This window comes from Syngnathoides biaculeatus, chromosome 10 (genome assembly GCF_019802595.1).
Source record: "Syngnathoides biaculeatus isolate LvHL_M chromosome 10, ASM1980259v1, whole genome shotgun sequence".
Lineage (NCBI taxonomy): Eukaryota > Metazoa > Chordata > Actinopteri > Syngnathiformes > Syngnathidae > Syngnathoides > Syngnathoides biaculeatus.
In genome coordinates, this window is record NC_084649.1 from 22,112,332 (window position 1) to 22,124,744 (window position 12,413).

Consider the following 12,413-nt stretch of genomic DNA (forward strand, 5'->3'; position numbering starts at 1 on the left):
AAGCAGCACGATGTCAATGGGCACCAATCCATGAAATCACGACGCACCAACTGTTAAATTCTATGTATTTAATTATGTTACTGCTATATACTTTTATAAAGTACACTTCTCTAGAGTTTTCTGTGTTATAACAGAGTAATTGGCCTTCCCATTAATTTCAAGTCTCCCCATTTAAGGCACCACACTGCCCAGAATGAAATATTTTGTGCTCCGGGGGCCTCTGGGTGAAGGTCTTTGCTGCATTTAGAGCCATTCTGGCCCGTCACTTTCCATCTTATTGAGATTGAGAGAAAGGAGCAGCCCGCTTGACATTGACAAGACTTTACACGCGCCGGTACAAATGCAAACATGCTTTCACGCAGGGACTGCTGAGGTTTGGTGTTGTTCTGAGTGGAATTTTTAAGTCTTTACAGCGGCGGGCGACCGCACGGCGCCACCTGAATGATGGATAATGCGACGCCCCGCTGCTTGCAACTGTGACTCACGTCGCTAACCGTGTCGAGTAAAGAGCTCGTCCTAATGAGACTTGTTATGAATATGCCTCCATTAAGCGGAACATCTTCTCGGGAGCGGAGCATCACTTATTCATCACCTTTTTTAAAAGCATCCGCAAACCCGTCGCGTGTACATTACGTCGGAGGGAGCCTTTGCTTGCTATTCAAGGCTACTTTGTTTGCACTGTGTATTGTGGGCTGCAATAGCTCAAGTGAAAAAAAATACATTTAAGGCCTTTTAGATGCACAACACGATCCGAGCAGAAATAGATTACTTCAGAATAGCTCACATTGGTACAGCAGTTCCTGCAACTTAATTTTTCAAAACATTATATAGAGTGGCGCGGCACGGCGATGCAGCTGTAAAGTTTCGGCCCAAAGTTCTGAGGAACCGGGTTCAATCCCGGTCCCCGCCTGTGTGGCCTTCCCCGTGCCTGCGTGGGTTTTCTCCGGGCACGCCGGTTACCTCCCACATCTCAAAAACATGCGTTAATTGGCCCCTACGTGTGATTGTCTGTCCCTGTATGGGACCAGTTCAGGGTGTACCCCTGCCACTCCCCGCGACCCTCGTGAGGATGAGTGGCAAAAGAAAATGTATGGACACCCCTTTTTAAGGAAAATTTGTGTGTTATTTGGGATTCATGAGGTCATGATGAAATAGACGTTTATAAAAAAAAATTACTTTCACGATAATTATTTAAGCCTTTATTCCTCTTTTCAATTCACCCTTGTGAGGATAAGCGGGTAAGAAAATGGATGGATGGGTATATACAGTGGCGGTGCGGTGGAGCAACTGGTTAGAACCTAACATAGCAGATTTTTTCTTTTATTCCACGCTCCCTTCTCCTCATCATGTGTGTGGACTCGAGCTGACAATGAGCCACTCTTGACCAGCCACACTAGCTTGAAGCCTTAGTCCAGTGAAAGGCTGTATGTTCGAAGGTAAGTGAGGGAGAAGTATCTTCTCTGAGTTTATACATTGCAGGAGAACAACTTTCACTTTTCAGTGTATCACTGACCTGCTGAATGAAGTTTCGGGTTAGTGATACGAAAATGCGCGATTTCATGCCTATTTGTATCACATCAGACTTTTAAGACAGAGCACTGGGTTCCATTACGAGCCAAGTCAAATGAATACACCCACTCACGTGATCTTTCCAAGTAAAAAGTACTCACTCAGCTTTACACGCGCAGTACGATTCCACAATTTTATCCTGTTGCATTTCAATATGAAGTTTGTGAGGCGTCAAACATTTTTGCATCGGTCGCCAACATTTCGCTGTAACTCTGACATTGCGTCCTGCTCCGTCCAAAATCCGTGTACATATCCTTCCGTGAAATAGTTGAGATTCTCTTGGACAAGTCTGGCACATTTGGCAAAAAGCATACCGCAATATTATCTGGAATATGCGACAGAGAATCAACTTCAAACCTGTTGTGTTCAATCGCCATTTTGGAAGCTTGTGGGACATGGCTAAGGGGGCGGAGCTTAAACTGAGAGGCCAAGCTGTGGCTGACTGCCGGCCTCTCGCTCAAAGTCACTCGGCTCCAGCTACCGGGATCCCGATTGAGGAGGGCCTCCAAAGGAAATTGATGCATCAATTATTCTCCGAGTCCGCGTGCTCGATTGCAGTTTGTAACTTGTCTATACACACAGCAGCAGCAGCAGCAGCCGCCACTTAAAGCAGGCATCGTCTCTCTCCCGGGATTGGACCACCTCGGTTACATCAATTGTCGGCCGAAAATGAAAACAAATTTCTCCCTAATTACTTTACAAACAAACCGTCCCTCCGTCCGGTGGTTCGTTTAAAAGGCTCGGCGTGATGAATATCACGCCGCCGCAACTGTAGCATCTGCACGCCTCCGGTCCAATTAACTCCCCATCTGCTGGCAATGAACTTCCAGATCGGGCCTCGCAGCGCAACCCGGGGGCAAATTAACCGTCTTGTCAGGAGTGCTTATCGCAACATCTGTACACACGCTTGGGAGGGAAGGGAAGGGAGAGACAAACAGCTTTGCGTGGAGGGGCGCGCGAGATCCGTGGGGTTCCGACGCGGGTCGCGGAGGGATGGAAAATTTCTGGTAAATTTGCTTTGGAGATTAGCTGGATAATTTTGGAAATAATAAGCACGTTTGCTCTATTAACATAGCACGGCCGTTCGAAATGATACAAGCACGACATTTCAACAGATGTATTCGGAAGTACAGACTCGATGCGCTTCAAGATATTTTACGATAGAATCCAAAACCCGTGAATACCAACAGTCGCATTCACGGTGCGAAATGGAAAGGGCATCTCACCCTGCAAAAAAATGTCATATTCAAAATGCGAATTCAAAGAAATCTTCCCTCAAGCGTCTCATGGCTGGCCTCTAAAAAAAAATATGAACTTTTTCAGGCAATGGATTTTTTTTTTATATTCAATTGGACTTGCATCAAATCTGTTTGTATAAATCAGGACTCTGCAAAAATATGTATTTCCCAAATATGTATAGTGGGACCTTGAGATATTGAAGGCCAGCTGATGTTTACTGCCAACATAAACATAAAGAAAATAACTTTGTTTTTAAAAAAACTCAGTCTGCTCACTTAATGCACATGAGACACTTGAGAAATGCCATAGACGGACATTCACGCGGAAGTTGTACGACAAATTACGTAACGGATATTTGAACAGAAAGCATCATCACATGCAGACAGAAAACATTGCTCTACACAGAGACATATATTTATTCTTAGTGAGGAACGACTAATATTGATGCACTTTAGTGAGTCACTTTAAAGTAGCTGTGAAACTCTTCCATGTTTGTTCCTCCATGACTATTATTCCCCCCCACCCACAAACCCCCGGGAGCCAAGTTGCACACCTGCCAGAAAGAGCCTCAATGAATAAATCCATCCATACATACATTTTCTGAGCCGCTTATCCTCACGAGGGTCGCGGGAGTGCTGGAGCCTGTTCCAGTCGTCATCGGGCAGGAGGCGAGATACACCCTGAACTGGTTGCTGGAACAGTTTCGTGAGTGGAGAAATATGATGTGAAGTGTTTTCAGTGATTTTTTTTTTTAGGTCAACTTTGGGGGTGCGCATTAAACATAAGGACGCATTATACTCGAGAAATTACGGTACTTGTGCCTCAAACCACCGCAGTATTTAACTTCCCTATTCCAGTTAGTCCCATCAATTCCATTAAATTCCCCCTAAATTGTATCGAAAGTTTCTAAATCCCAGGAATGTTGCACACTCCTACTTCCGACACAGGTGAAAAGTGAAGCATAATTTTTGAGAGAGGCGCCCTAATCTCCGAGTTAAATGCCTTTTCGATAAGCACGGGTTCAAGTGTGTGTGTTTGGCCCATCGGCAGCCACCCCGGCGTGCCATCGGCGCGCGTTCATCACGAGGTTAAATCCGCCGTGTCCGCCCTCTTGGCACAAAGGAGCATCCCGCATACGACGGAGTTGAGAGTTTTTCCCCGCTGACGCCCGCCTCATTAGCGCTGAATCGAGCAACGGCCGCTTTAGTATGCGCGGGGCGCGTGCCGTGAATTACCACGCGGCCGTTTCTCGCCCAGACCCCTTGGCAATTAACGGGGCCCATTCACGGCAGAGAACAATCAACACAATAGTTATAGGCGAGGCCTCCCGGCGGAGCCCAGCAAACAATGTGAGAGCGGAGTGATTGGATGCTATCAGCGATCGAACCGGTGCGCGGCGTCCACGTTGCGAGATCGGCACGGGGCTTCCGCTCGTCTCTCGGGGCTCTTTGGGTGCGCGGGAAAGCCACATTTCAGACCGTTTACGCAAATAGCGGCCATTGTCGGGAACGGCTGAGATAATTATATTCCAAAGAATAATGGTGTTTTTCTTTGGAAGATCCCTGGAAAGGCTCAAGATGACCCCTTAAATGGCCACTTAAAAACAACTGGAAAAAACGCTTTGTTTGTCTTTTGGCGCCGTGAGTTCTGTAGATGTTTTTTTGGGTGGAGTTATGCCTAACAAATGGTAAAGCGAAAAGTCACTTCAGAGGTTGAATTTAAAAAAAAAAAAAACATCCTGAGAGGACAATTTTAACTTCAACGGACCCCTGGAAATAGGTTAGAACAGGGGTCCCCAGACTTTTTTTACCGCAAGATCTACTTTTCAAGCCATTTTAAGGTTAATGTTACGTTGCCTCCTATATTTAAAATACAAAATTAGCTTTTTGTCCACTCTATTGTCAGTGCTTTCATCCTAGATCAGACTGTGCTAAGGTGGAATTCTAAAATGACACACCATCTCATCCTGCACTTTCTACTTTGGCTTGAGACCAGACCATTCCCACTCGGAAAAGAGAAAATCTCGTCCAGTTTAACCACATTTTCTTCAATTACTCACATACTCTGACAGTCACTGCATCTTAAAACAACCGCATTTCTCCAATAATACCGAAAATAAACAGAAGCAGCATGTCTAGCTCGTCTTTGCTCTACGTTGCCCAGACTGCGTTGCTAAGTCAAGCAGCGGTAGTGGACGTTGTCATTATAGAAGACATTGATGGGCCGCGTCAGTACTGTAACATTTGTAATTATGAGTGTACGTCTTTAAGAGCGGGGGTGTGGGGTGTAAGGTAAACGAGGAAAAAGAGAGTGTGACGGAAAGTTCCGTGTGCTGCCTAAAAGAAACCAGTGGCTTCTTCTTTTCATTTTTTACAGTACGTAGGTGAATTGTGCCATTGGATGGAACAACCAGTCGTCCCTCACTCACTGAATCACATTGCAAAATGCTACAAACTGAATAACTGTATGTTATACTTTCAATTTGCATTATTATTTTTTTTCTGTGCACAACGCAGAATATCTGCCAAGAGACTGCATCAGCGGTGCACAATCACGCATGCGCGGAGTTTCGAGGGAACATTTACTTACGTCTTTTTTTCTCAGCACGTCGTCCCGCCATCAACCAAGACTGCCGACGCATTGAACACACCCGGGTTAGAAGAAAATATCTTATATATAATACAATATAAATATAATACAAATGACAGTGAAAATAATTGGTGAGACTTGTAAATTGTGAAAAAATAAAGTCATCGTTTTACCGATGAATTGTCAAAATTCCTGCAACACTTTATTAGATATCGCATTACATTTTGGTAAAAACAGTTCTTTAATATCTTTATCGTAGGTTTCATTTCACGGCTTGTATCATGAAATCGTTTCATTTTAACTACACGTCCTGACTTTCTATATGTGCTATTTTCTTTTCTTTTAGTGTTCCCCTTCTGGCTACAGCGTGGTGGTATTTTTTTTACTTGTAAACGCACGACGACGATTGGCAGCCACCCCCTGGGGGGGCAGAAAGCAAACAATGGAACTTAAAAAGCCCACCTTCCACTTTTCCGTCTAACGACGGCAGGATGCAAATCCGCGGCACACGGACGACACGGCCGTGTCTGCGTGCGCCATTTCTTTTTGTCTTAACGGTTTGGCGTTGGTGGGTTCACAGCATCAAACGCCGCGCATCCCCGTCCGGGCCTTAACCGAGCGTGTTATTTACGGTCGCTTTATCTCTGGCAGCATCTCGGGCATTGATTCCCCGAAGATGCATGGAGGCGCCTGCCAGGTAATGATCTCTTTCCGCTGGCAGCCTTTAATTGCTCCTTCCTATATACGGGACGCGGCCACATTCCGGTCAAGTCGCACGGATTCATTGTGGCTGCTGTCAATTACGCGCCAGGGGAGAAATAACATAGACACAAAAGTTATACACAAATGTACATTTAAATGTTGTGGACGCTGGAATAATAAGAGTGAAACAAGCCTCAAAGGTACTCCAATATCCATCCATCCACTTATCCTCACAAGGGTCGCGGGAATGCAGGATCCAAACTCGAGTATCATGGGAGAGGAGGGGAGGTAGAAAGACCCTGAACTGGTCGCCAGCCAATCGCAGTGCACATAGAAACGAGCAACCATTTCTCCAGGCACTCCGGTTTCCTCCCACATACCAAAAAATATGTAACTCTAAATTGCTCGTAGGTGTGATTGTGAGTGCGACTGTTGTTCTCTACGATTGGCTGGCAACCAGTTGAGTGTACACCTCCCACCCGGTGATAGCTGGGATTGGATGGATGGACAACATTAATAATTATGATAGTATTGATCGTCTTTACTATGATATACCAAAACTAAATAAACATTACTGTAATTTCCGGCCTACAAGTCGCGACTTTTTTCACACGCTTTCCACCCTGCAGTTTATGCGGTGATGCAGCTAATTTGTTTTCTAATGGCACTCGAGCAGAAAAGTTAAGAATGAGACCGGTGGAATATATGTCCCGAGGAAGTGACTTTTACCGGCCCTTTCAGCGCTGCGCTAGCGTTAACGCTGTGCGAGCATGTTGCTGCTGTGTTACTAGCATGTCTCAGTGATATTTACCGGTAAGTTTTATTTTAACCGGCCCTGTTAGCGCTGCGCTAGCGTTAGCGCTGTGCTAGCGTTTTACTGCTGTGTTTCTGGCATGTCTCAGTGATATTTACCGGTAAGTTCTATCTTAACCGGCCCTGTTAGCGTTGGTACTAGCTTTAGCGCGGGAATAACATAAGCGCTAGCTTTGGCGTGACACTAGCACTAGTGCTAGGTTTAGCACGGTAGCATTACCGCTAGCTTTAGTTTAATGCCAGCGCTAGAGGTAAACTGTGTACCGTCTTTTCTAAATATCTCGTGTTTTAATGTGGGCATTTGCGACTTTTACATGGTGTTACGTGGTGCTAGTATTAGCACTAAAATTAGCGCGGTGCTAGCTTTGGCATTAGCACTGCGCTAGTGCCGCAGTAGCGTTAAACTCTTTCTTTGTACCATCTTTATTTGTTAATATCATGTTTCAATGCTTTTACACAGCTGCGGCGTATGTATGTACCCAAATGGTATTTCCTTTACAAATGTACTGAGTGAGGCTTGTTACCAGGTGCACTCCGTAGGCCGGAAATTACGGTACTTTTTTCCTGACATGTCGCATTTCATTTTTTTACTTTTATTTTTTATGTTTCGAGTTTGGAAATCACAAATTAAGGTAAAAGTTGGACTTGACCAGCAATGACAAGAATAATTTGAAGGGAGAAAAAAATGTGTAAAAAAAAAAAAGAGAAAAAAATTCCAATGCTTGTTTTCATCTTTGTTGTTTTTTTCCCCCCAATGTAATCACAAGCGATCCTTTTTTCCTGTCATTTAAAGTGCCAGCGCATCCTCACAGTTTCACTTTCTTCAGGCTCGTATGAGTATTGATATAAAGCTCGCCCCTCCCCAGTTTGAAGTCACTTAAATCATATTTTGGGACAAGGCTGCAAAATCAATGCTCATGCATTTCAAAATGAAAAACTTAACAATACGTCCACTGGAATGCCCCCTGATGGTGTCCCAAAGATGTCACACCGGAGGCCCTCGTTGGAAAACCCGTCAAGCACAGACACTTTGTGTGTTTTAATGTCGCAAAGTCAGAAAAACATCAAGTCCACTTTTTAAATTTACATTTTCCTTCAGTGCTCACTTTGGGCGGCACGGTGGAGCAGCTGGAAAGCTTCGGCCTCACAGTTCTGAGGTCCCGGGGTTCGATCCCGGACCCGGTTGTGTGGAGTTTGCACGTTCTCCCCAGTGCCGGGGTGGGTTTCCTCCGGGTACTCCGGTTTCCTCCCACATCCCAAAAACACGCAACATTAATTGGACACTCTAAATTGCCCCTAGGTGTGATTGCGGTTGTTTGTCTCCATGTGCCCTGCAATTGGCTGGCAACCAGTTCAGGGTGTACCCTGCCTCCTGCCCGTTAACAGCTGAGATAGGCTCTAGCACTCCCGCGACCCTGGTGAGGATAAGCGGCAAAGAAGATGGATGTTGAGTTTGTATCCATCATTTGAAGCTTACATGGTTTCGTGGTACACACGCCTGACTTTTTGTCGCCAGCGTGGGATCGATTCCCGCTCAGTGATGATGTCGATATGTGCCCAGCGACTGGCCGGTGACCAGTTGAGGGTGTCGTCAGCCTTTCGCCCGAAGATAGCTGGGATAGGCTCCAGCAAACTTGCAACCCTTGTGAGGATAAGTGGCTTGCAAAACGGACTTATGGTTTAATGTTGTGGCCAATAGGAACAGGCCCCTTGCCTTGTTTTGTTTTGTTCAAATTTCGTAGGGAAAGAAACAATCCCTGAAAACTTGAAGATGACGGGGTGAGAATGATAACCAAAACCAAAAAGCTGTCAATTATTAAAAATGTAAAGATGATTGGTTGCCACCAGCAAGAATTCCTAACATAAGCATCATCTAAGAATGCGCCGGACCATCTGTCTTAATCAAATGTGACCGTGATAATTTGTCACCTTTAAGGTTTGATGTTGATGGCTCGATGAGGCTAAATGTTTTCTCTTTTTTGAACCGTTCTTCCGCTAATCCCGGCATCTCTTTCCACGCCTTCCCGTCAGTCCTCGTCTTGCTCATCCTGACCCTGAAACGCCACCGCAAAGGCCAACGGATCGCCGAGGACGAGGAGGACATGCGGGACAACGTCATCAAGTACAACGACGAAGGCGGCGGCGAGCAGGACACGCAGGCGTACGACATGAGCGCCCTCAGGAACCTCTACGACTTCCCCGAGGCCAAGATCGCCGCCGCCGAGTCGGGCCTGGACATCCGCTCGCTGCCGCAGTGGTTGCAAGCAAACCGGTTAGCCGGGAGGGCGGCAGCGGGCGCGGCGGCGGCGGAGTCGTGTTCGGCCGCTGACTTCTCCCTCTTCAAAGGTTACATCCGCAAGAAGGTGGAGCAGGCCGACGCCGATCTGTCGGTGCCGCCGTATGACTCGTTCCAGACGTACGCTTTCGAGGGCACGAGCTCGCCCGCCCTGTCGCTCAGCTCCATCCACACACTGTCCACCACCTCAGAGCAGGATTTCTCATACCTGAGTGACTGGGGGCCGCGATTCCGGCAGCTGGCTGGTTATTACGCGCCAGGAAAGCCCGACGAGGACGGGTCCTAGCAGAGCGTCACGTCCTCGGAGAGACTTCTTCTCTACTCTCTTCTTTCTTTGTCATGTATTCCCCTCAAACACAAAGCAGAAAGACCCCCGTTATCTCACTTGGTTCCCCCGACCCGGTTTTTTGCTTTTCTGAAGGACTTGATTCGGGAAATTGAGAGTGACAGCGGCGACAGAGAGGAGATTTCGGCTCTGCGGAGTTGCCGCTCGGCAAACCGAAGGAGGAAGCGGCGGGAAATGATCCGGAACAATCTTAGTTCGGGAGCATCTCTGTGTGTCTCTCCATCTGGACAAAATTATTGGGACACGACTTTTTATGAATGGACTCATTAATCATGGTTTGGACTCGTGTTATCCGTCCATTATCAATATTGTTTATCCCTGCTAGTACGGTGGGGTAGCTGAACCTTATACCAGATGACCTTTTGGCAAGAGAAGTGCGGTACGCCTCGGTTTTGATGCCAAACAATCAAATATAGCAAACAACCCTTCGCGCTTACATTTGCAGTCGAGTCAAGTCAGTTTTATTGATATACCGTCAATTTTCTGATGGCACTTTACATATTGATCAGGTCAAGTTCCACAGTCCTCATACACGTATACCCGAAGAATAAAAGGCTTGGAAAAATGTCGACCAGGAAGAACCCAGGATCTGTAGCGCAATCATTGCCCGGTTGGTTCAAGGTGGTGAGAAAGAGTAGACGGACAAGAGGGTCGACAGAGAGAGAAAATGGGATGGAGGGATTTGAACAGTCGGGGGACAGACGGGAGAGCAATGGGCACAACAACAGCCGGATCAATACGAGTAGTATCCCATGATGACAGCAAGAAAACGCGACTGGTCCGCTCTCAAAACTCAGGTCTCTGGTAACAAGCAGATACACACGAGTAACAGGGACGAGACAAAGATCATCATACATGCATATCATAGATCATACTGTAACTGCGTGGATGGTGATGATGTGATCAGGATCTCGAGGAGAGAAAAGCAGAAAGCAAGCTAAGCGCATCAACGGGGGATCCCCTGGCAGTCTTGGCCAGGAGTTGACCCAGGACAAGCTCGAGTCATCCCTGACTCACACTGAAAGCTTCATCAGGAAGAGACGTTTGGAGTCAACTCTTGAATAGAGGAGACGTGTCAGTCCTTGGAACTGGTTCCACAGGAGGCGAGCCTGCTAACTATGGGCTCGGCCTCCCCGTTCTACGTGCAGTTTTTGGAAAGCATAACAATCTTAAGATCTGGGAGCTCACATAAAAGAATGCTTCCGAATTGATAAAACTCGAGCTGTTGTCTCATCTCACACGGAATAGGATGAAACCATTCCCTGATCAACTGCCAATCAAAATCCTTCTTCAACCTGGAATAAAAAAAGTGATCCCGCGAAAAAGAAATAAATAATATTTCTACTTCAAGCCTCCATTCTGTAGAATAGATCCCAGCGGGTCGTCACGGGGCTTTTCTATGTCGTATCAACGAGGCGCTCTAAAGCCCGGGTCCTCACGCTAGCCGTCGAGTCGGACTCCAATCCGCACCCCCCCCCCCTTCGCCTTTGTGACGTGCGCACTCACGGCTGATAACGAGCCGCTCTAATGCGACCTCGGCAGGGGGGTATCCTAATGAAAAATACATATTCGGGTGTTGGCGTAGCTCTCAAGCTAACCGTACGTCACAACTGATGTGAACAAAGGGGCGACACATGGGAGGACTCCAAAGTGCGTCAAACTTGAAATGAAATGAAATTAATTTTGTAATTGATGCTGTACACACACGTGCACACACAAAACATCAGGGGTCCCAATATTTTTGTCATCTGAGAGCCCATCAGTTCCACAGCTTTTTATTTTTCACACCGGGTGCCACAGATGGCCAAGGAAACTCTTCAGAAATATGAGTTTTGTTTTGTTTTTTAACAGTAATGATATTTATGTATTTATTTGATTTTGTATGTATTTATTTACACCATACAGTGAAACTTGGAGGTAAAAAAAATAATAATAATAATTACAGCTCACGTGAGACTCTGGAGTAGTTTTGTATTTTTTTTTCCTATGAGCTCTTTTGCTAAATACATAATGTGAGTTATATTATGTGTAAAAAAAAAATGTTTTGTTGTTTTTGGGTGGGGGTGCAAAACAGACAGTCGTGCGTGATGGATTCGGTTCCTTTCTGTTCATCTTGCTTCTCGGAATTGCAAATTTTCTTACCTAATTTTTGTTTGTGTGTGTGTTTAAAAAAAAATAATAATTTTGTATCCTGAATTTTTTGCTTGGCTCTTGTTTTAACGTTGTATGAAGGGGAGGAGCTTTCAAAGGGAGAATGACTGAACTGGCCACGCCCTCCTTAAACTTACAACCTATCATTAATGTTGACTTCAATGTTTGGAAAAATGGAAAAAAAAAAGAGAGAAAGACAAAAAGAAATAAATATTTAATTTTGGGGATGAATTCCATCTGTTTGTGTGGACTCAGTTAAACACACAATAAATGCTATTATTATATTGTTATTATATATGTATCTTGTGCTTATGATGGACACTGGACTAATGTGTAATTTTATGAGATTAAATTCATGATTTTACATTACGACAAAACATAATCTTTGGATAATATAGAGGACGTTTTAAAAAGAAACCGACCAAAGTTAGCGACACAAAGTTTTTACTTTATTTTGTAAAATTACAGCTTCACTCTAATAAAATTAAGATTTGTATTTTTACTTTTGTAAAATGAACACTTTTGGATTTTTTTGAGGTGACTATATCATAACTTTACAAATCTTATTTTCTAATTCATTATAATGGTAATTCTTGGACTTTATTCTTGCAATATTACAACTTTGCCATCAGAAAAGTATTTTGATTCTAAATTTTCTTTGGCACGGTAAATCCGTTGTTGTTGTAAAATGACAACTTCATTCTCATA

General features: G+C 45.1%; 1 protein-coding gene and 1 long non-coding RNA gene across 6 annotated transcripts in view; one reads left to right on the forward strand and one right to left on the reverse strand.

The window, feature by feature from the left end:
• LOC133507228 (cadherin-22) overlaps positions 1–9,552 on the forward strand; it is a 266,013-nt gene extending 256,461 nt beyond the window's left edge. For all 5 annotated transcript variants that reach the window (XM_061832064.1, XM_061832062.1, XM_061832063.1 and 2 more), the window contains one exon: positions 8,944–9,552. In XM_061832064.1, the coding sequence (XP_061688048.1) occupies positions 8,944–9,494 (551 nt within the window). In that variant the 3' untranslated portion in view covers positions 9,495–9,552. The remainder of the gene's footprint in view (positions 1–8,943) is intronic.
• Positions 9,432–12,413, reverse strand: part of LOC133507229 (uncharacterized) — a 132,599-nt gene continuing 129,617 nt past the window's right edge. Inside the window, exon 4 of the long non-coding RNA XR_009796772.1 lies at positions 9,432–9,557. This is a non-coding gene — a long non-coding RNA (uncharacterized LOC133507229). The remainder of the gene's footprint in view (positions 9,558–12,413) is intronic.